Source organism: Camelus ferus, chromosome 18 (assembly GCF_009834535.1).
Source record: "Camelus ferus isolate YT-003-E chromosome 18, BCGSAC_Cfer_1.0, whole genome shotgun sequence".
NCBI lineage: Eukaryota > Metazoa > Chordata > Mammalia > Artiodactyla > Camelidae > Camelus > Camelus ferus.
The window spans coordinates 31,014,146-31,037,883 of NC_045713.1; the positions used below are offsets into that span (position 1 = coordinate 31,014,146).

At 42.9% G+C, this 23,738-nt stretch overlaps 1 protein-coding gene across 1 annotated transcript in view; it reads left to right on the forward strand.

Moving 5' to 3' along the window:
* Positions 1-7,436: 7,436 nt before the first annotated feature.
* Positions 7,437-23,738, forward strand: part of COG7 (component of oligomeric golgi complex 7) — a 59,206-nt gene continuing 42,904 nt past the window's right edge. The window contains 4 exon segments of the mRNA XM_006193119.2: positions 7,437-7,822; positions 11,720-11,868; positions 12,174-12,290; positions 15,069-15,237. Coding sequence (XP_006193181.2) covers positions 7,654-7,822; positions 11,720-11,868; positions 12,174-12,290; positions 15,069-15,237 — 604 coding nt within the window. The 5' untranslated portion in view covers positions 7,437-7,653.

Here is a 23,738-nt window from a genome sequence, read left to right on the forward strand (position 1 = left end):
ATATGCTTTAGCTGTTTCATAGTCATCATAATGATAGTGCCTACCTGTGAAGAACTTCCATCAAAATGGGTAGATGAGACCTACACATGAGATCTTTATCCCATCGTTCAGTGTAGACCCACTGTGCGAGTGAACCTTCTGTCTTCAGGGAGACAGCCTCCCAATGGTGCTCTGAGGATTTGTGATACCATGCCAGCCATTGTAAATCACAACAAGCAGGCTCGCCCTGGCCTGTTAACTTCACAGTCCAAGATGAACTGCATAGACTTAGCTGAGATTCATTTCATTTACTACTTGCCTGTCCCCACTGCCTTCCTGTATGTGAACAGACTTGACTTACCCATAAGTATTTGGAATTTACCTCAGGAAGTAAAGCAAGTTTTCAAAGTTTTGGTGAGGTTCAAATTAATACTGAGATCCAGGAAATGTCCGGGATAGAAAGATAAAAAACGAAGAGTAGTTGGAATCTACACTCCTACTGAATCTAGTCAAAAGCAGAAATCCTTATCAGTATACTTAAAACTAGTTGAACACACTTACTGTGAAACAGTTAAATTTTGTAAACAAGGCTGGGCAGTTCTAAAATTTGTAACCCTTTCACCAAAATCTGAAGCAGATAACTTTCAGCCTATTTTTTAAACATTTAAATTTATCCATCTTTATATGTTATGCCATTCATTGACATTTCTCCTGTTTTTTCCTCTTCATCCTAGTTTTAAGAAATTTACAGTAATCCCCCTTTTTGGCCGGAACTGCCATCTTCCAGGTAGGGCCTTCGTGTGGCTCCTGGCGCCCCTCATCCCACACGCTAATTCGCCAAAATGACCAACACGGAGGGAAAGAGGAGAGGCACTCGCTGTATGTTCTCTGGCCTTTTAGAAAACTTGGAGTTGTTCCTTTGGCCATGTATATGCGAGTGCATAAGAAAGGGGATAGTGTGACATTAAGGGAACAGGTACTGTTCAAAAAGGAATGCCCCAGAAATGGCACCACAGCAAAACTGGAAGAGTCTGAACTGTGCAGAGCCTTTTCTGGGGAAGCAGTCGCATTAATAGCTCAAATGGACCATGTGATCATCTTAGTAGATATAGAAAAGGCACTTTTCTCTCCTTGTTAATTCCTAATAAAAGTCAGCATCATGCTTAACAAGGAAACGCTGCACAGCGGCCCAAACACAGAGGGTTTTTTTTTTTCCCCCCCTCATTTAAAAGGCCAGAGATAAGCGGAGGGTATAGCTCAGGGGTAGAGTGCCTGTTTAGCATGCATGAGGTCCCAGGTTCAATCCCCAGTACCTTCGTTAAAAATAAATAAGTAGGCCTAATTACCCCCCAAAATTTAAAAAATAAAAACAAAGCTAAATAGCTTTGATTAAAAAAAAAAGCCAGAAATAGTCCAGAACCATCTGTGGTGTCAACTGAAAAAAAATGTACAGCTTTAAAGTGGAGAATTATGTTTTATTTGGTGGGTTTACTAAGACGATAGCCCTTAGATAGCTCTGAGGGACTGTTCCAAAAAGGTCAGGGAGGGACCAGGATAGAAGTTTTTGCTGGAAAAAAACAAAAACCCATGTATTTTGAATATCAGAAAATTACTACTGATCACAAAAACAGACATCCCAAGTTAATGATTTTAGTGCTTTGTATGGGATGATGCAAGAATGTGGGCCTATTGAAATCGTTCCTTTAATACTTTGATACACATCTTAACCATCTAGTGCCAAGTGTCCTGTTTTTTTCCATCCTGAATTCCCTCAGGCTACACCCTGAGAGGGTGCAGTCACTGGTGGCTTGATGGCCCTAACATCCTTTGTTTATGGAAGTGGCAGTCAGCATTCTTTGTCCACAGTGGTGTATCCATCACAGAGGCATTAGGGACCGAAGCTCCAACCCAGGGATGTGCTCGTCAACATGTCACAAGATGATGGCTTTAGCTGCTGACATTCTGGGCCACAGGAAGGGAGTCCAGGAGGAAGGAATAAAGGAGAACGTTAAGATTTCCTGAAAGTTACACGTGATATTTGCATTCACGTCGTACTGGCTTTTTAGTAACATGGCCACACCTGGTACAAAGAAGGCTAAGAAACTATATTTGCATACAGTGCCACACACTTGGCTACCAAGGAAGAAGGGGAGATTGGACATTGAAGTAATTTGTGTACGTAAGACACTGTGGCAGTCTATCCGGGGAAGGAAAAAACAGTGCTTTTATATTTATCGTATGACCCCAGTTTAAAACCAAACAACCCAGATATTTGTATTCGTGTATTACAGTGGTAATCTTTGGGTCACAGAATTACAGGTGAGTTTTCTTTAAATTTTATCTGAGTTTTCTAACATTTCTAAGCTGAAAAATTAATGCTCAATGTTAGTTTTTCAAAATTAAAATACAAAAGGTGGAAATTCTTCCCTCCAACCCCTTTACCCTTCTAAAGGAGACCATATTACTAATTCCTCATCCGTCCTTCGAGATAATTTAGGAATGTTCAAACAAACTGTTTTGTACTTTGCTTTTCTTAAATGTAACAACATAGATGGCTTGGAGATAATGCCACTATGAGTATGAACTGCTTACTAGAGAAAAAAGGACAGCCCCCGCCCTCCTGTCTTCTAATAACAGATGGTATCAGTCGGTCCTTTATATGTTGAATGTGCTTTGTATTAAAACTGGCCCATGGACTTCCTGACAGTTTCCATGTATCCCCAGCCACTCCCTTCCTGTGGGCCCCAGCCAGCTTGAGTCTGCCCTGCCACCTCTCCCTCCTGCCTTGTTCCTGGCAGCCCTGCACGCACAGCGACACCAGTATGGGTTTGGGAGTCAGATTCAGTTTCTAGTTATTTTGCCACCTCATGCAAGTCACTTAACAACTCTGGGCCTTGGTTTTTTTTATATTTTTAACTGGTAAAAATGTTAAAAATCTACTTCTTAGGTTTTGGTGATGATTTAATGAGGTCAACAAAATACCAGACCCCATAGGTATGGTGCTATTATTTCTCCTCGAATCACCGCCTCTGAGAGTTCTTTTTCACGTTACCACCTAAGTTGTGGTGACTTCCACTTCATCACTTTGTTCATTTCAGAACCTCTCCTGCTCACGTGGAAACGAATGAAATTTTGCTAAGGACACTAATATTTGCAGAGACAGCAACAAAAGGTTGCTTTAATAAAATCTGCCCATCCCCTCTATATTCATTAAGATTAGGATCAGCTGCAAGAAATGGGGAAAACGTGGGGGGAGAGTATAGCTCAAGTGGTAGAGCACATGCTTAGCATGCATAAGGGCCTGGGTTCAATCCCCAGCACCTCCTCCAAGAATAAATAAATAAACTGAATTACCTCTCCCTACCCACCCCCGAAAAAAAGAACTAAAGAAAAAAAAGAAACAAGAAAAACCCGAAGTAACAGTGGCTTAAAAGATATTTAGGTGTCTTAGTTTCCTGGGACTCCTGAACAAAGTTGGGTGACTTAAAGCAATGGAAGTTTATCGGCTAGAAGCCTGCAGTCAGGGCCACGCTCGCTCTGAAGCCTGCAGGAGAATCCTAGTGTCGTGCGGCAGTCTTCAGCATTCTTTGGCTTGCAGCTGCGTAACTCCAGTCTCCGCCTTCGTTGTCATGTGGTGTTCTGTGTGTGTCTTCCATGACCATCTTCTTATAAGGACCCTGATCATACTGGATTAAGGGCTCACCCTATGTCAGTATGATCTCATCCTAACTAGTTGCATCTGCAGTGATGTTATTACCAGATAAGGTCTAGGAGGTGGACGGAATGGAGACACACAATTCAAAGCATAACACTCTTGAATTCAGAACCCCAGAGGTGGTGAAACTAGGACTGGTGTGCAGTCCTCGGTACGAGGCACCTGCATGCCTTCAATCTTGTTGCTCTGCCATGAGTGACTTCCTGCCTAAGAAGATGGTTCAGATGACAGTCTTAATTCCAGTCATCATATCCACATTCCATCAGCAGGAAAGGAGGAGAGTTGTAGGATATAGACCATTTTTTAAAGAACACCTTGGAGTCCCCCACATTTAAGTTCTCACATCCCAGTGAGTCACCCAGAACAGTCACATGAACAGACTTAATTGTACAGAATACTGGGAAATGTCTTTATTTTGAGAGGCTGTGGATCTGCAGGGGAAGACAAATCAGAAACTAATTGGCAGTGTCTGCCACACACTCCTGATGCTTTTTCATCCCATGATTTTCTGATACTCTTCTGATTTTTCCCCCGGTTCTTTTTTCCCCCCTCGAAACTTCCAAATATTGGTATTTTGTCAAACGCTTTATCCTTAATCTTCATCCCTACTCTACCAAATCTCCCCGAAGTACAGATCTGACCCTACTATTTCTCTAGTCACAACTTTTTGATCATTTCTACCTACCTTTTTGGATTAAGTAAAACCAATTTCCCGAGCATTCCAAATTTTCCACAGTATAGCCTTATCCAGTCTTGGCCTCATCAGAACCTGTTTCCTTTTTTTTTTTAACCCGCCTTAACTCTAAAGGCTGTGAGGGTTAACGTGGAAGTGTAAGCGAAAGCAAGTTTTAATCTGTAAAAGTCTGTAAACATATAAGGAATCTATGGGTGAATGGGTCCTATGCTCTAGCCAATTCGGATTCTTCCCTGACCTGTGAATTTGTCCAGTAGAAATGGAGAGGGCTTCCACACATCTTGGCTCTGCCGAGAAAGACCCTGTCTCTTCTAGCAAACATGCTTTGTTCCAGTGATCCAGACAATGCAGCTGCAACTTGATTCTGGTCACTGGGCATTTCCCTGTTATTTTTCAGCTGTTTCCTTCTGCTGAGCTCCTGTGCTCTGCTCACAGGACAAACACACATACTAGACAACAATATTATACGTCTGGCAGTGGCTGTTTGTACCGTGCTGTGATATGCTGGGACACCTCCCTAAACATGGGGTAGCAGGGGAATGTATTAACCAAATTTAAGAACCCGAGAGGCAGTGAGACTAGGGCTGGTGTGACAGTCCCAGATCTTTCAATGTCCTCTCCTTCCACTTCCAGCAGCCATGTCCATAAGAGAGTTACTCATGGGCAGGTGTGGTAGGAAGCAAATCTATCCCATGTGAAGCCAGTCTGGGTGACTTGGACACCCGTTACGCCCATTTAGGGTCACAGTTGGCATATCGCAAAAAAAAAGTGGTCTCAGAGGCAGGACTTTTGGCTATGGCCCAGTAAGGAAAGGTACAAGATAAATATACAAAAATAAAGCATGTATCACAAGAAACAATACGAAAATCAAATTAAGAAAATTCCATTCACAATAACATTAAAATGAATACAATACATTGGAATAAATTTGACAAGTGTAAAACATTTGTAATGTACAACTACATGATATTGCTGACAAAAGTTAAAGAAGATCTAAATTGGAGGTTCTCAACCAGGGCTGAGTGTTCCCACTATGGGACAGTTGGCAGTGTGGAAACATTTTTGGTTGTCACAGTTTGGGGGGAATGCTACTGGCATCTAATGAGTGGAGGTTGGAGCTAAACATTTGTACAATGCATAGGACAGCCCCCACAGCAAAAAAATTACCTGGCTCCAAATGTCAATAGCACCAAGGTTGAAAATCCTGCTCTAAATAAATGGAGAGGCATTTCATGTTCATGGATTGGAAGACTCAATATTGTCATGATGCCGATTCTCAAATTGATCTATGAATTTAATATAATCCCTATTCCAGCAGCTTTTGGGGTAAAAATTGATAAGCTGATTGTAAGATGGATATGGAAATGGAAAGGGTCTGGTGTAGCAAACCAATTTTTTAAAAACAAAATGGGAGAACTTACACTACCAGATTCCAAAACTACTATAAACTACAGAATCAAGACAGTTTGGTATTGGTAGAAGAATAGGTGTATAGATGATGGAACAGAATCAAGAATCCAGAAACCCTGAAACATTGGAGTTTGGAGCAGAGAAAGGTTTATTGCAAGGGCCGTATAAGACTTAAAACACCTGAACTCTCCAACTCTCCAGGGAAGAATTTTTTATAGGCAAAATTTGGGGAGAGGTCCAGATGTGGGGTGTGTGACCCTCCTCTTGAGTGGTGAGGTGGTGAGGTAGTAGGGTGGTGTTCCAGAAATCTTAATCATGAGCCTTCTGGTTCTAACCAGTCTGTGGTCCATGTGCTAAAGTTACCCTCCTCCACCTGGGTGGGGGCCTTAGTTGCTGTAGAACTCAGAGATTTGTATCAGATTGTTACGTATATCCTTGGGGAGGAACGGGGACCTTGTACCTATTTCTTGACTGCCCTGCGCTTTCATTTCTTGGCTACCTTTCCTTTGTTTCTGCATCCCCTCACTCCTCTAATCAGTAACTGTTTGAATCTGCCTTTTAAAACTGGGAAAGTCTAAGAGGTTGAAACCTTTTTCCTACAAATGAGAAGTGGACATGGAAAGGCTTTTGCACTTGGGAGGGTCCCACTGGGTCCTGCTGTGTTTCACTAGGGCAGGGGGTGGGAGCAGAGATTAAGTGTAAATGGGCAGGAAGGAAATTTTTGGCCGATGGAAATGTTCATATGGAGATAGCACAACTTTCTAAATTTACTAAAAATCACTGAATTGTGTATTTACAGTGAGTAAATTTTATGTCCTGTAAATTATTAACCAATAAAGCTGTCTTTAAAAAGCTCAGCTCAACACGGAGGGGAAGGGCATATTGTAGAGGCTCCTAAGGCTTTTGAGCATGCCATGGAACGTGATCAGTTTGCTCTTAAGAAGGCGAGTGTACCAGTTTTTCTAACTTGTGGATTTAGCTTCTTAGATACATAGAGTCTTCAAGAATTACTGTATGCACTGAATCAGAGTATGCCTGGGGTAAGAATGATAAATGGCAAAAAATATTCACAACTGTACACAAAGGATCTTTTTGTTTTTGAAAAATTTGGTTCCCATGACAAAGGAGGTCCTCCCAGGTAGTCTCTTTTCTGAAGTGGCAAATTATTTGTTTCAGGTTAGAGGAAACAATGAGTGCAGACTGGTGAGTTCCAGCGTGCTGTGTTTCAAGAAAAGACAGGAGGCTAGAGCGATGGGAGGAACCGGAAAAGTGGTGGACAGCGGCCAGATCACATTGATTCATCTGTCCCCTTTGGGAGAGCAGAAAAGTATCGTAAAGAGTTCAGGCTTTGCTTGAGTTCAAATCCGCACAGTGCCACTTTCCAGCTCTGTGACTTTGAACCAGTTGCTTAACTGCCTCAGCTCTTCCTCTTTAAGTTGAGAAGAATAACTAGGCATAGGACAGTGAGGACTAAGTGCGCTAATATACGTAAGGGCTTTAGGAGTAGGCACATATCTCAGGCTCAACAAGCACTTAAGTTAGCTGAAGAAGCGGGATGCTCGTACCTGCTAGCCGCTTTCAGACCGGAGTAGTTCCTGAAACGCGGCAGTCGCTATGGTAACGGCCACCTACTTCCGGAAGAAGTACGGCGCGCGGCGAGGGTCAATCCCAGCGGTACACCTCAGCGAGCTGGCTAGGGGGCCGCGGAGGGGCCGTTCGGCTGCACTGTAGATTCTCGCCCGGCGCCTCCCAGGCCGGCCCCCAGTGCTCTCGCAGGGCCGCCCGCTTCTGCAGCCTCGTGGCCGCCCGGAGCCAGCTCTTCAGGCCTGGACACCGAGGCTGCCGCGGTGCGGCCATGGACTTCTCCAAGTTCCTGGCCGAAGACTTCGACGTGAAAGAGTGGATCAACGCGGCCTTCAGGGCTGGCCCCAAGGAGGCGGCGGCCGTGAAGGCGGACGGCCACGCGGCCACCCTGGTCATGAAGCTGCAGCTGTTCATCCAAGAGGTGAACCACGCCGTGGAGGGTGAGCGGCGGGCAGAGCTCCCAGGCTGGCCCGGGGCCCCGGGGGTGCGCGCAGCGGGCAGTGAACGCCCGCGCCTCGCACGGACAGAGCGAGCCCTGGCCCTGTTCTCCTTCAGTCCCTATGCGGACATCCGGGAGAAGGTCTCAGCCCGCTGCTCATCTGTCTGGAACACTTGCTGACTAGGGGTCTTGGTTTTCCACCTCTGGCGGTGCTATCAAGCTTCCTTTTAAAACTTGAAAGGGTGAATGTAAAGAATGTTAAATAATAGTCAACTGATCCATACACTTGGCAAAAGCATATTAAAGGTATATAGAAATGACAGAAATCTGGGAAGCTTGTTTTAGTGGATCTTCATGTCAGCGAGGAAGTGGGTTGGCCTGACTGAAGACTAAGTATCGATACAACTAACGAGAATAGTTAATTATAATAAATAACACACACCAGCAACAATTTCTGTGACTCATGGACTGACTTGGTTTTAATTCACTGCATGTTCATTCAGTACCTACTGCAGCGCATCTCTCTGCTGGGCTCTGTGGGAAAGATGGCTCAGACGGCTCACACTGGGAACTTATGGTCCAGTGAACAGAAATTTGTAGATGTGTTCAGTGTTTAAGGAAAGGTGGGGCGGAGGGACGCTTTATTCCACTGTAGATTCTTTATTGTACTTTGCATCTTTTACTAATTTGTGAACGTCTACTCTGCATGTGTCAAGAAATGAGCATGGAGGGTGGAAAGTTTACCATTCTGGAGCTTGCTGCCTTGTGGGGAAGATATGTAAACAGTTAACTTACAACTTACAGAGCGGGGTGGCTTTACTGAGAAGAGAACCAGGAGCTGTGAGAGCTGGATGAAGGATGCAGTTACCTCTTGTCTGGGAGAATCACTGGATGAAGGCTTTTCCTGTGTTAGGTCTTGAAGGAAGACTTCACAAGGCAAAGATGGGAAGGGCATTAATAGTAATATGATAGCAGATATTTTAGTCCTTGGTATGTGTCAGGTACTATTTTAAGTGCTTTGTGTGTATTAACTAAGTAGTTATGTTATCAACCAGGGGTGATAATGCTGCAGCGCCACCCCCCCATTTTGAAGTTGATGGGAGTTTTTTAAGTTGTTGCAATGGTGGGGAATTTCACTATGATGGATATTAAGTGGAAGGACCCCTAGTGATGCTTAATGCTTGGGACAGTTCTGCACAGTGAAGAAGTGTCCTGGCCAAACTGTTAATAGTGCCCCCCACCCCACTTTTGTCATGATTATCTAATTTAAACATGACAATAATCCTTATTCTTCCCACTTTTTAGTTGTAGAAACTGCAGCAGAGGGAAGTAACTTGCCCAGCATTGCGTTGCTGGTAATGAATGGGGGCCTGGAGTTTGAACCCAGGCAATTGGTTCCAGAGCCCAGGCTCTTACCCATTATGCTTTACTGGCTCTCTAGTATTGAAAGGAGAGGGAACCACGCGCAGAGGCATATGGATATAAAAAGGCCTAGCCCGTCCAGAGAAAGGTGGGAAGTTCAAACAGAGCTTCATCAATAACATCAATAAATACGTTATAAGTATTATTATTGTAGGAGGATCACACTTTAATGGGGGAAACTTCTGCTGGAGATAAGGCAGAGAAGTCGATTAGGATCAAACTGTGTGAAAGGCCTTTTTGGCCATCCTGAGGGTTTGGATTTCATCCCATGGGCAGTAAGAAGCCTTTGGAGGATTAAAGCTTTATTTTTATGGAAGATGAGACAAGGGCCCAAGTCTGCAGTTACTGCGGGGATTTAAGCAGGAGTTGTTGAGGGCCCCTAATAGGAGGACTGATTTGTTCATTCATTCAGTCAGCAAATATTAATTGGGCGCAATTTATCTTCCAGGGTCTATAAATACGTTTTTGTACAAGATTCTTTTCTTAGGTTGGAGAGGTGCGCAGGGGCCAGGTCATGCAGGGATTTTAATGTTATGTTAAAGAATTTGGATTGGATTTAAACTGAGCGTAATGGAAAGGTACCGGAGGATTTTCAAGCAGGGGAATGAGATAAGTTTGATTTATGACCCCATTCAGGAGACAGTTGCTGTGGTCCAGAAGAGAGATGAGAGTGGCTTCATCTGGGGTTATGGCTGTGGAGATGGTGAGAAATGGGTAGATTTAGGATGTTTTTTAGGAGGAAGAAAGGGGAGGACTTGCTGATGGATTGGAATGAGGGATGAGAGGGGGAGAAAATCAAGAATGACAGCAGAGTCTTGAGCTGAGCAACTGTGGATGGAGGTGCCGACCGTACAGCGACGTAGAGAGGATTTGTAGTGAACATCCATATACCCACTACCTCGATTCTACAATTTACAGTGTGCTGTTCTTGCTTTATCACAAATCCACTCATGTATTTTATTTTTTGATGTATTTCAAAATAAGTTGAAGACATCAGCACACTTCATCCCTACACATTTCAGTTAGAACCCTAAACATTACACAGTTCAGTACTTGATTATAGCTTTCTTTTTTTTTTTAAACTAGATACTATTTACAGACGGTGAAATGCATGGACCTTATCTGACCAGTCTGATGGGTTTTGACAGGCATACTCAGCTAGTATATAACTGAACCCCGCGTCAAGATATAGAATGTCACCACAGGATGACACACCAATATGTACACTTTATATTTTCTATCATTTGTATATATTAGTTTTTAATAAAATGATTTCATTTAAAAAAAAAGATACAGAATGTTACCATCCCCCTCACAGTGAAATTTGGCCCTCACACTCCCAGAGGCAACCATTGGAAATGATGCTTTTAAAATGGATACAAGAATGAACTAAATTGGGAGGGGCTGTGGAGAGGGAAAAAGAGGTACATAGGGAACCAGCCAGGCCTGGAGAGTGAGTCAGGTTCAGTAGGCAGGGGACCAGGTATTAAAAGCCACTGAAGTCTCTGTGCTTTGAAGAAGTCTTTGTGCGTCCTGCCTTTGTTTTCTTAGTCTTAGAACTTTAGCCGCAGTCAGTGCTGGAGGCAAATTGTTATTTTTTGGCAGAGTTGGATGAACAGGTCCCTGAAGTGTGTCTTCAAGATGTTAAGATCCCATTCAGCACACTGCTGGAGCGGGAGGCTCTGGACTTCTTTGGTCGATTCTCCAGTGAATTGCGCTTTCAAGGGCTAGAGAATTATGCAGTTAACCCTCCCATTTCCAGATAACACATCATGGTCTGCAAAGATTTGGGATTTTATTCTACAATTGGGATGTCTGTTAAAAAAACGCGAGTTCCTTGATCTCACTTGATCTCTTACTGAGACTTAGTAAGAATCTCTGGCAGGTGGCCTAGGGACCTGCATTTTAACTGCATTCTAGCTGATGCTCATGGTTTGCATTTTGAAAAGAACATGACAAGCAGGCATTGGGTCCAGACACACGTAAGGCTTTGGTTTCAGCTCTGTGGAATCTTGGGCAGGTTACTTAACCTCTCTGAGCCTTAGTTTTCTTAGCTGTAAGAAATAGCTGCCAATGATTGCCATGGATGTTGAGTGGCATGATGTATGCAGAGCACCTGGCACAGAGCTGGCATCCACCAGTGTCAGAGTCCGCCATCCTCCTTCCTCGAAACGGGAGTTACAGTTTAACTCAGTGGTGGAAAACAGTGGATACTGGGTCCGGTTGATGGCTCATTCCTAGTTAAACCACGCGGCCCTCACCATCATTCTGGGGAAGACAGTGTCCTGGCAGAAGCCCTTCCCACCCGCTCCCCACCCACCTCCCCGCCCACCAGCCCTTACTTTCCACAGGCTCAGAAAACTGCGCGGTTAGTAGTGACTTAGGAAAGATTTGCTTTCATGTTGTCTGATTTATTCATATTGTTCACTGGTGAGTGTTCCGCTGTTCACTTTTGGTTCTTGGGTTCTCGCTGCAGAAACAAGTCACCAGGCCCTCCAGAACATGCCCAAAGTGCTCCGGGATGTCGAAGCCCTTAAACAGGAAGCCTCTTTTCTGAAAGAACAAATGATTCTCGTCAAGGAGGACATTAAAAAATTTGAACAGGACACGTCTCAATCGATGCAGGTATTTTGGCTCCTGTCCTAAGTGTTGACTCTTGCTTTCGGGAGATGTTCACTTTCCTAGTGGGAGGCCCTCTTACCTCAAAATTCGACCAAGCACTCAGACGACTCTTCTGTGTGATTCTTTCAGCATCTTCATCTCTCTTCAGCACTGCTGAACGGCTTAGCCGTGTGATCAGTGCTGTACGGGGTACAGAGGGTCCCTAAAGGCGGGAGCGTGCCAGGACACTTACGTTTCGAGTCACTGGCAGCAGGTAGAGAAGATGGAACTGCCACTTCCTTAGTGCTTGACCCCCATTTCTCTTTTAGGTATTGGTAGAAATCGACCAGGTGAAGTCGAGGATGCAGCTTGCCGCAGAATCTCTTCAAGAAGCAGATAAGTGGAGCACGTTGAGTGCTGACATCGAGGAGACATTTAAGACTCAGGTAGGTGTCTCGTGTAGGGGATGCTGTGAAATCCCTTGAAGGAGGAACTTGAGGTTTGGAGAAACAAATGAGACAGCTCTGCCACTCAGGATCAGAAGGGATAGTAAATAACTGGGTGTGGAAACATTCAGGCACGGGCTGGGGAAGATCTGAGACTGCTCTGAGTATTCCCACCCTCTTTAATTTCTACCCGCTGCTTGACTGACGCCTCTTTAGTCACAAGAGTGAATTCAGGAGAAGCCTCAATTAGAAAGGCAGAGGAAAGGAGAATGTGAAACTTGGACTGGGGGGCCTTACACACCATGGGACCTTGGCAAGTTACTTCGCTCTCCCAGGTGGCAGAGTGTGCATGGAAAATAGTGACACAAATGTTGATACCTGGTTATAGGGATGACATGAGATGATGTCTTCGATAAACTCTCTTTCAACCGTAGAGCAAAATAAATGTTATCCCTTTTGCTATTTTTAAAAACTTTTTTAAAAAGTTATAAATTCCCGTGGGAAGGAATGAGTAAACAGGACTGAACAGTGAGGAGTCCTTCTCGCAGCTCTGACCCTCCCAGTCCCCTGATTTCCTTCTGCACACACACCCTGTTACCAGCTTTGTGCCCGTCCTTCCAGATGCGCATACATGTGTGTTCCCTGCCTTCCCCCCCCCCCACAAAGGTAGCACCTTGTGAACACTGCTTCGCACGTGGCTTTTTTCACTCCACAGTCTATCTGTTCTTCTGTATGAGGTGTCGTTATCTTTAAGTTGTAACAACAGGTAGAGCCCTCCCCTTCCCGTTCCATTTCTGAGCCCCTCAGGGCACTTGACGCGTTCAGTTGATCCAGGCTTCAGTTGATCCAGGCTTCATCCACGTAAGTTGCAAATCTCGCTGAATTCCTGGCCCCTGTGCATGAGAGGGAGTGGACTGAAATTGCATCTCTGATTTGAATAGTAGCAAACTGTTGTTAGTTAGCTGAAAGTTACATCTTGGTTTTCTCCTCCCAACTCACCTGATATTCAGAACTAACTGGACTCCAGATGTATCCAGCTGGACTGCCCCAGGCGCTTCAGAAATGGAATTCATTATTTCTGTCCAAAGCCACTCTCCCTTTGCTCTGCTGGTTAATGGGTCATTTTCTATGCAGGTATCTAGCTGGGAACCTCCGCAGTCCTTAACTGCTCCCTCCTCCCCAGGCCTCCATGTTTCTCTCCAGTTGCCTGTTCTTTCTCTCCCGCTGCCACCGCTGTAGTCAGGCTTTCCAGTCCTTTTACTGCTAGACCATTGCAACAGCCGGCCACAGGCCTCCTTGCCTCCAGGGCCCTTCCCTGCTTCTGGTTTATCCCCTGCCTGTGACCAGGGGGCTCTGCTAAAGCAGAGATCGGCTCATGGCATTTCCCTGTCCTTCACGCCCCCACCCCCGTTTCAACCTGTAGCGAGTCCCCGTCTTCTCCCGGATAAACCTGAAGCCCACTCACAAGGCAGCCTTTCACCACAGGGCTGTGTGCAGCCCGTGTTTTCAGCTGCTTCTCCGGCCACTGCCTGCATGTGATTTGCAGCTCTGCCTGCTCCGGACTGTTAACGCACCATCGTCTTTCATGCCCGAGATCCCTGCCTGAGCTCTCCTTCCTCTCCTCTTTTTTACAGTAGAGTAGGCCTCTGCTCGTCCCTCAGGGTCTGACTCAAGTGTCACCTCCTTTCATCGCTCTCCCTGCTGGCTCCTCACCTCTCGTAGGGAAAATGAATGGCTCCCTCACCTTTGCTCCTATAACCCTTGAGCCACCCTCTTAGACTGGGTCATAATCTTTCTGCCCCAGTACATTGTGAACTCAGGGGCTGCACGTGACCTTCCTCGTCCTTGTGTCTCAACATCTCATACAGTGTCTGACGCGTCAGAGACACTGCTGAAATGACATGCAGTTACTTATTACTCTCTTAATTCTTTTTTAAAAATAGCATTTATTTTTCCAATTGTAAACATCATTTATATGTGTCTTAGAACATTTGGAAAATTCAGAAAAATACAGGGAAGAAAACAGAATGATCCTTATTCCTATGTCCTAGTAATATTTTTTTAGTATCTATTAGGTGTTTTTCTATGTATTTGTAATAATTTGTACTTATATATACCTTTTGTATGTATGCATATTTGATAAGTAAATATACATTTATGTATGTTTTAGTGTTTATATGCTTTTTAAATTTGTTTCACGTAATATTAAGTTGTAAATATTTTGCTATGTAATTAGTACTTTTCAAAAACATTATTTTTAGGCGCTGCACAATATTCCACATGCCATTATGAGGGACCCATAATTTATATTTTATTTCTTATTATGGAAGATTTAGATTCCTTCCAGGTTTTGGTATTATTTTGTTATTATAATTCATTATAATGCATTAAAATCTCTGTGTCCCTCTGATTATTTCCCTAGACAAATTTCTAGAAAAAGGAAATACCAAGTCAAAGAATGTGAATGTATTTAAGACTGTGGATGCATATTGCTAAATTGCCTTCCAGAAAGAATATAAATTTAGACAGACTTTTTTCTTTGCACCCTTCCCAGCAATAGCTGTTACACCTTTTCAGAAGTTTTTCGAATTGTTAGGAGGAAAATGGCACTTTCTTGTTTCAATCTGCATTTATTTGAATACTAATAATAGTAACCATAATATGCCTATGGGCCATTTTCTTATTTTGTGAACTCCTTTTTCATGTATTTTGTCCATTCTTAATTGAAGTAGCAAGGGAGTTTTAAAATAAATACCCTCTATTCTGGTCTTTTCATAGGACACAGCTGTGATTTCTGCCAAGCTAACAGGCATGCAGACCAGCTTAACCATGCTTGCTGACACCCCAGACTACTCAGAAAAATGTGTGCACCTGGAGGCACTGAAGAACAGGCTGGAGGCCTTGGCCAGCCCCCAGATTGTGGCCGCATTCACCTCTCAGTCTGTAGGTGAGTGCTGGCCGTTTCTCATCTCTGTGTGCACTGCTTTACAAAGCTAAGGCTTTCTGAATCTTCAGCCTTTAGAATGTCTTAATGTTGATTAAATCACATAGATTGGAAGTCAGTCTCTAACTTTATGGTGGTTGCCTGTTCTTCAGCATTTTATATGAGCTTCTTCAAAATACAGAAAAGTTGAAATCACTGTCGGTGAACATACCATCTAGATCCTAGCGTTGGCATCCGCCTCATTTGCCTTCTCCTGTATCTACCCACCTGTCCATCTCTCTATCCATCCATCATATTTTTTGGATGCATTTCAAAGTAAGTCGCAAACATCAGTACACTTCCCTCCTAAACACTTCAGCATTCACGTCAATAACCAGAGCTCAGTGTTCGTTTATGAGTCTTCCTTTTTGGGGGTAAAGTTTATGTTTAGAGAAATGTACAAGTCTTTAGGATACCATTTGAGTTTTGACCCTTATCAAGACCGTTACGCTGCTTTATTATTTTCCAGTGAGTTTTTTCAACAAGTAAGTTTATCTGACTCTCCCTTTCCTTTTCATCCACAAAACTATTGGTTAAAGAGGAAGAAGCAGCCGTAAAGCTGTTTTCTTACCTTCACAGCTATTTATGTTGGCGGAATGTAGTCTGTGTCCACTGCCCTGCTGCCTGCACTCTTGCTCATATATCATGCAAGCGCTTCTACCCTGGGGGTAAGGTTCTCCTGCACCTCTTCTGTTGAAGGTCTCCAACAACGGTGTCATCACCAAACCCGAAGGCCCAGTATCACTTTATACTTTTCTGTTTCTTATTGTCAACAACAGTTAACAAGGTTTTTTTCCCCCTCCTGCTCTGAAAATGCTTTCTTCCCTTGGCTCCTGAGACATAGCATCAGTCTGGTTTTTGTGATGGTGCATTTCTGATGATGCAATTAAATCATAAGTTCTGATATCCTTTTTTTTCCAATTTAAAAAAAATTTTTTTTTATTGCAGTAACGTTGGTTTATAACATGTAAGTTTCACGTGTATGACAGTGTATTTCTGTATATACATACACTGTATACACTACAGCATGCTCGCCACCAGAAGTTCTGTATCCGTTCATCACCATACAGTTGGTCCCCTTCACCGACTTTGCCCCTTCCCCTCTGGTAACCACTACTCTGTTCTCTGCATCTAAGTGTTCGTTTTTGTTTGTTTGATTTGTTCATTTATTTTGTTTGTTTGCTTTTTATAGTTCACACGTGTGAAATCATATGGTATTTGTTTTTCTCCATCTGACTTATTTCACTAAGCATGATACTCTCACGGTCTATCCATGTTGTTGCAAATGGCAAGATTTCATCTTTTTTTAAATGGCTGAGTAGTATTCCGCTATATAAATCACATCTTCTTTATCCATTCACCAGTTGAAGGGCATTTAGGTGGTTTCCATATCTTGGCTATTGTAAATAATGCAGCAGAGATAAGTGCTGATATCTTTAGAGTTCTGTTTGATGTTTCAGTTAGTTTTAGGATGGGTGGGTTTGCTGAGATCAGGATTTAGTGTTTTGAAAAAAACCTATAGCTAGATAATTGTATATATAAATACACAGACATGTGCATGCTTAAATTCTAATCATACATAAACGTTACAAAATTTCAGTAGGCTGAATTTGACCATATAATTTATTATTAAATTAGGACACTTTGAGAGGAAAAGGGAGTGCTTTTAATAATGTGACTGGGACAACAGGTATAAACCAAGACAGTCCTGGGCCAGCTGGGACATACAGTCTCTCCTGTAGCATACAGTCCAGAACCCTTGGTGTTGTTGATTTTCTGTTTTGTTTCTGTATTCTCTATTTCACTTATCTCTGCTCTAATCTTTATTATTTCTTCCCTTTTGCTAGCTTTGGGTTTAGGTTGTTCTCCCCCCCGCCCCAATTCTATAAGATGTAGAGTTTACGTTGTTGATTTGAGATCTTTTTTTTTTTTTTTAACTGTAAGTGTATACAGCTATAAATTAGCTCCTGGGGCTGCTCTTGGGGCATCCCGTAAGTTTTGGTATGTTAGGTTTTTGTTTTCATTTGTCACTTTCTAATTTCTCTTGTGGTATCTTCTTTGACCCATTGGTTGTTCAGGAGTGTGTTGTTTAATTTCCACATATTTGTGGGTTTTTCCAGGTTTCCTTCTTCTGTTGATTTTTAGTTTTATTCTGTTGTGATCCAAAAAGATGCTGTGTGATTTATATGATTTTAGTTTTTAAAAATTTGTTAAGACTTCTATTGTGGCCTAGGATGTGGTCTGTCCTGGAGAATGTTCCATGGGCACTTGAGGAGCATGTGTATTCTGCTGTTGTGGGATGGCATGCCCTGTACTGTTAGATCTGATTGGCCTGTGGTGTTTGTTCAAGTCTCTGCTTCCTTAGTATCTTCTCTCTGGTTGTTCTTGACATGTTCTCTGCATGCACCTTCTGCATGCCCTGTCCCTTCTCTTTTTCACCCCCGGTGGTACTTTTTCATAGATCACATTCTGGAATTTTTTTGTTTGTATTTGTTTGTGTTTATTCATATTTGTATGCAGGCACTGTTTTCTGGGTCTACTATTTACTGAAAAATAGTGAGCGTGGGAGCTCCTTGGAAACCCCTCCTTGTTCACCTGGAATTAGTTGAGAGCTTTCCTCTTGCCCTTGATTTAAAGGCTACATTCTCTGTTGTGCTGTTCAGTTGGCCAAAGAGAATGAATTCGGGACTCATCTCCAGCCTTTTCATTTTATATCTTCCCCATTTGCCAGTTCTTTATTTTGAGTCTTCTCCTGATTATCAGGATTCTAAGACTGGAGTCGGGCCTTTGGAAAGTCACCATCTGGCAGCTTTACTCCTCACATTTTCTCACGAATTTGTTGCAGCTCCAGACTGTGGAGCTCACTTGTGTGGTTGGGGTGTACATCCAGTGATGTGAGGTTGGGGAAGTAGGAGTGGGGGCGGCAGGGAGGTCATGGCTCCATGAATTTAAGTTTTTTCCTTTCCTTCTGGGTGAGTTGATTACTTGGTGCTGGAATCAGGTTTGAGAGAATGCCCTGTGGGTCAGGATCATGGACTTTGGTTTCGGGGTAAGCTGTGTTTGACAGCTTTCATTCACAAATTTGAATCAGGCTTGCTTCTAGATTCTACACTTTGTAGGCAGGATGCCGATTCAGGAGGGCGAAATGGCACTTTTCAGCTCTGTGGCTGTCCCACTGCTGAGCTGAGGTGGAAGCGGCCTTCCCATGCCTGCCCAGGCCTCCCTTCGCCCCCAGTCTTTGCCTTTCTCCCATGCTTCTCCATGCGTGTGTCCAGAGTTCTCCCAGCATCCCCACTCATGGGGGCGAGAATGATTGCATATCTGAGTGGTATTCTCTGAAGTTTGTATTTTCCTGACTTCCGTACAGATGAATGGCATTGTGTTTTTCTTTTACTGGTTAATTTTGGTGAATATCAGGAAGGGTTTTTTTCCTCTGCAAAAAAGTAACATGCTCTTTAATTAGTCATCTTTCCTAGAAGGCCTACGATGCTTTTTTATCAGTTTTTAAAGAGAAATCTGGTGAATTAGCACATTCCCAACACGTTACCCCACAATCTTGATGTATACCTGCCTAGTTCATTTTATACAACCAGTGAATCCAGTTGATAAATTGAAGCAACTTTTTGTAGCATAATTTTACATATGGCAGGAACATTCATTTCTTTAAGTGATCTGATGAAAGTATTAAGCATTTTAAAAGCACATAGTGCCTTTGTAACTCATGGATTCCTGCCCACTACAGTAAGGTCTGTTGGCAGGTCTCTGGAGTCTAGCCGGGTTATTGCCACACTGGTTACTGTTACAGCTTTTCCTTCTCAGAAGCTTTTTGGGCTTCCCAGAAATGAAGGGGGAACAAAGCAGATATAAAAAGGTTGGGCACCTGTTAGCTCAGGTTTGCTTTTGTTTTTCTTTTTGTTTCCTTTCCTTTGTTAAATTATAAGGCTGTGGCATCTATGTTTTGGCCAGAGGGGGGCAGATGGGAGCCAGCGATGGTGCTGCAGTATATATTGGGAGACTGCTGAAACTGTCTCCCTGCCTTGTGATCCGTAAGCCTGGAAGCAAGTGCTTTGTTTAGTCATTTCCTTTGCCCTAAGGGAAATATGTCAGAAACTGCTTGATACTAGACCCGTAGAGTCCATTGCTATGTGTTGAATGCTGATATTTACCAAATAATTTTCTTATTCCTCAAACCACTAAATACACGAATGTATAGGAGATCGAGTTTGCTTGCTTTTTTGTGGTTCCCATCTGGTATAATCAAAGTAGGAATTTTCAAAGGGGTAACCAACTTGTAAATATCATTTAAAAATATTAGTTACATGAGGAATGGAGGGGAATACAAAAATGCATAAGAGTGCTACCCTTCAAAGGCCCCACAGCTTGGTTGAGGGCGAGGCTGGGAGAAAACAGGTACACAAATAGTTTTATTACAGGCTGGAATGTGCAAACTGCCTCCGGCCTCCCCAGCATGAAGGAAAATCAAGGAAGCTTTTATGAAGCATCTAGTATATGAGTAGAACCATGAAAGATGAATTAAAAATTTTTTTGTTTTTGACTGTTATATGATACATGTACAGGTTATTGAATTTTTGAAAATTAGAGAAAAATATGAAAAAGAAATGATTTACCAGTAAACTCACCACCCAGAAATGACTCTTAGTATTTTCTTCCAGTTTTTTTCCCTTTGCATACATCTTTAAAGGAAAGTATGTACATTGAGTATATGCAATTTTGTATCCTCCCCCCCCCCCAGTTAACAACATAGCATGAGCATTTTCCCTTGGGGGTAAGAGTTTGATAGGTGTGGAGAAGCATTTAGAGCAGAAGGAATAACATATATTTGAATGGTACAGAAATGGGAAAACTCAGCGACTGTTTTGGGAATAATAATTAAACCCATTTTAGTGGAATGAACATTGGAAAATGGTCAAAGGTGAGGCTGGAAAGGGAGGCGGGGACAGAGCATAGTTTGCCTTGAACAGATTAAGGAGTTTCTATTCTGGGAATGATTTCATTGTTGTTAACAATTTATTAGTCAATTTACTGAGGAGTGTGGCAGAGTGGAAGGACTGTTGTTGACTTTGGAGACGGGCAGACCTAGTTTTAAATCTTTGGGCTGCTGTATATTAGCAGAGACCTCAACTTCCTGCTCAGTAAAATGAATGTAGAGTACACACGGTACGATTCTTGGGAGGATTAAACAAGACAGGCGCGCAGCTCCTGGTCCAGAGGAGGCGTTCAGTGAACATTACTTCCTTTCTCTTGAACCTCTCATTCAAGACCCTGTAGCTCTCGCAGTCACCCAAAGGGAATAATTCTTAAGGAACTCCTAAGGGTTCTATTTGAATGACAGGTACGTCGTTTCTAAAAAGCCATGAAGCTCAGCAGATTTTTCTAAACTACAAATTGGAAGTCCAGACCCATAAGCGAGTTAATTGTTTTTTTTTTCCTTGAATTTAGTAAAAATGTTTCCTTATCATCTACAATGCTGAAAAAGTTAAATAGGTCTGAAGGTCTCATAGGGAAAAATAACATTTTCTTTCTCTACCCAGTCCCAATCCCAGAAGGCCACTGCTTTTGACTTCTCAGAGCTGTTTTTCCCTGGCACTTCACTTTCTTTCTGCATAATAAATGTATTTGACGTAACATGGGGAAGCTTTGGAAGAAGTCCTGTGAACGGAAGGTGGGCTAGCGTATCCACAGTGACCTTGTTTTGATGTTAGTACCTACCCTGCATATTGAAGGCCTTGGATATTATCCTCGCTGCTGTTTATATATACCCATGCATTTAACCAGGAAAATGAGCAACAGAGAGTGGGGGAAGAGAAAGGTGGCTCTCAGAACACACCTGGCAGCTCGTGCCCACTGTCTACACCTAGGTGGAAACAGGGTGGACTTGTGTGGACTGATAAGGGAAATATTTTAGGGAGTGATTTAGCATTTGTTCCTATATATTTATTTTATTTAACAGATACTTACGACATGTCTCCTACGTGCAGGGCACTTTGTGAGAAGTACTTCCTTATGTCTAAGGAGAATGTGAAATCACATGCAAAGCAACATAAGTGAATGTGGGGGACTCTTACCTTTTATTGTCAGTGCCCATGCTGCTTCCTGTTGGTGCTATAAGGTTATTATGCTGTTTGTTTATAATTAAAAATCAGTTATTAATATGAAATGATAAGAACCCATTGGCCATATCTTGCGCTTTGGGTACATGAGGTAGAGACTAGGGACCACATCTTATTCACATGAAACCTGTGTCAGTTTAGGATTCTTTTGGTTGCAAGTGCCAAAACCCCAATTCAAACTGGCTTAAAGGAAAAGGAGTCTATATTGGCTTATAGAACTGAGAAGTTCAGGGATGTACTTCCTGCAGGCCTGGCTTGATCCAGGAGCACAGACTATGTCATTAGAACCTGGTCTCTCTCTCTCGCCATTTCTTGGCTCTGCCTTTCTTTCTTTCTTTCTTCCTTTCTTTCTTTCTTTCTTTCTTTCTTTCTTTCTTTTTTTTTTTTATAACCGAAGTATAGTCAGTTTACAGTTGTTAATTTCTGGTGTACAACATAGTGATTCATTTATACATACAGAAACATATACATATATGTGTACATATTCCTTTTCATATTCTTTTTCATTATAGGCTATTACAGGGTATTGAATATAGTTCCCTACAGTGCTGTACAGTAGGACCTTGCTGTTTATCTGTTTTATATATAGCAGTTAGTACCCGCAAATCCCGAACTCCCAATTAGGCTCTGCCTTTCTGTGCGTTGGCTTTACTTCAAGGCACAGTCTCACATGGTGGCCATTGCAGCTCTAGGCCTCCGTTCTCACAGCTCAAGAAGAGGTCCTGGGATTAACCTTGATTTCATTTCATGTGCAGCTTTGGCACCTCTGAATCAGTTACTTTGATTAGGTGGATCTGGGGCCCTGGTAGGCCAGGCCTGGGTGACGTCCTGGAGCCATAAGCGGAGTCAGCTCCACTGGAAACATTTGGATCTAGGGGAATGGAAAGCAGGGGTGCGGTTGCCCAGAGGAAAACCAGAGTTGTGCTAGCAGGAGGGCAGTGGATGCTGCAGGAATAACAAGTCCACTGCGAGACTCTACGGTACCCAGCAGGGGCCCTGCCCCAGCAGGTACTCACTGGTGGTTTTGAATTGAATTGGTTATATTGGCAAGAGCCTAGAAATCCTTCTGTGGTTGCCAAAGTAGGTTTTCTATTTCTTTCTGTTGTCCAAATCAGGAACTTCCCTCAGTTTTACAAATTTATCTATTTAATTTAACGTACTGATCTTGAAAAACGTGAATTCCTCTTTAAAGGCTAAAGTCCCCCATATTATTATTTTTAGGTTTTTACAGTGCTTTTACTAAATGGATTTGCTATATTGGCAAATTCTGCTTTATTATTTGTTTCAAGAAATAACAAATTCTGCTCTGTTGGGTAGTAATTTTTTTTAAGATTGTGGTTATATATTTAGAGCAGTACACGTTGTAGCTGTTTCTTTCTAAAAATATTCTTTGATGACACATCAAAATGTTGAGTGTTTAACAGAGTGTGATAGGATTACGCTTCTTTTTCTTCTGACATATTCTGTTTTCCATTTTTTTCTGCCATGAGCATGCTACTTATGCTGAAAAGCATGCTATTTAAAACAATCATTAACTTGCTGCAGTTTTTAGAGTGCCTATCATGTGCTGTGCTAATTTCTAGAAACAGTGAGGCAAAACAGGAAAGATCATGGTTCTCGTGGAGCTTGTATTTCCAAGGGTGAGAAAGACAATAAGCTATTATACAAGTAACTAAGGGTGACAAAGGCTGTGATTAGTTCTGTGAAGGGGAAGATCTGATTGGGAAGGACCCTTCTGATGAGGTGAGAGCCAGAAGATCATCCCAAACATAGTAAGTACAAAGGCCCTGGGGAGGTGAAGAACACGATTTGTTCTTGGCACCTGACCGAAGGTCTGCTTGTGTCAGTATTTTTTCATTCTTTTAAAAGACTGAGTCATATGAACTTGCTGTTTTTGTAGCTCAGAAATTGTTCAGTGGCAGCAGCAGCATATGGTCCAACCTGTCCCATGGCTTAGCGGCCCTGCCGTTGACCTGCAAGTGACTGGCACTCTCTGGGCTACAGTTTCCTCACCTGTGTGATGAGGTTGCCTGATGGTTATTTCAGAGGCCTTTTTGTCACTGACAGTTTTCGATTCTAGTCAGGGCCAGGACGAGGTGAGGCAGGTAAGTTGCCAAAAGCACAGAATTGAAGGAGGTGCTCATTCCGCCCTTGCATGACCCAAGAGTGAGAGCCTCCTCTGTTTCTGCAGCCTAGCCCTGATTCCAGCTCAGTTTTCTGCTCACATGTCAGGATTACTTTGCTAGTGTATAACCTTAGCAATGTCTATCAGAGATGCTTATTGATGCATTAGCCTGAACAAGCCAGGGCTTGTGGTGTCGGATTGAGTCACGT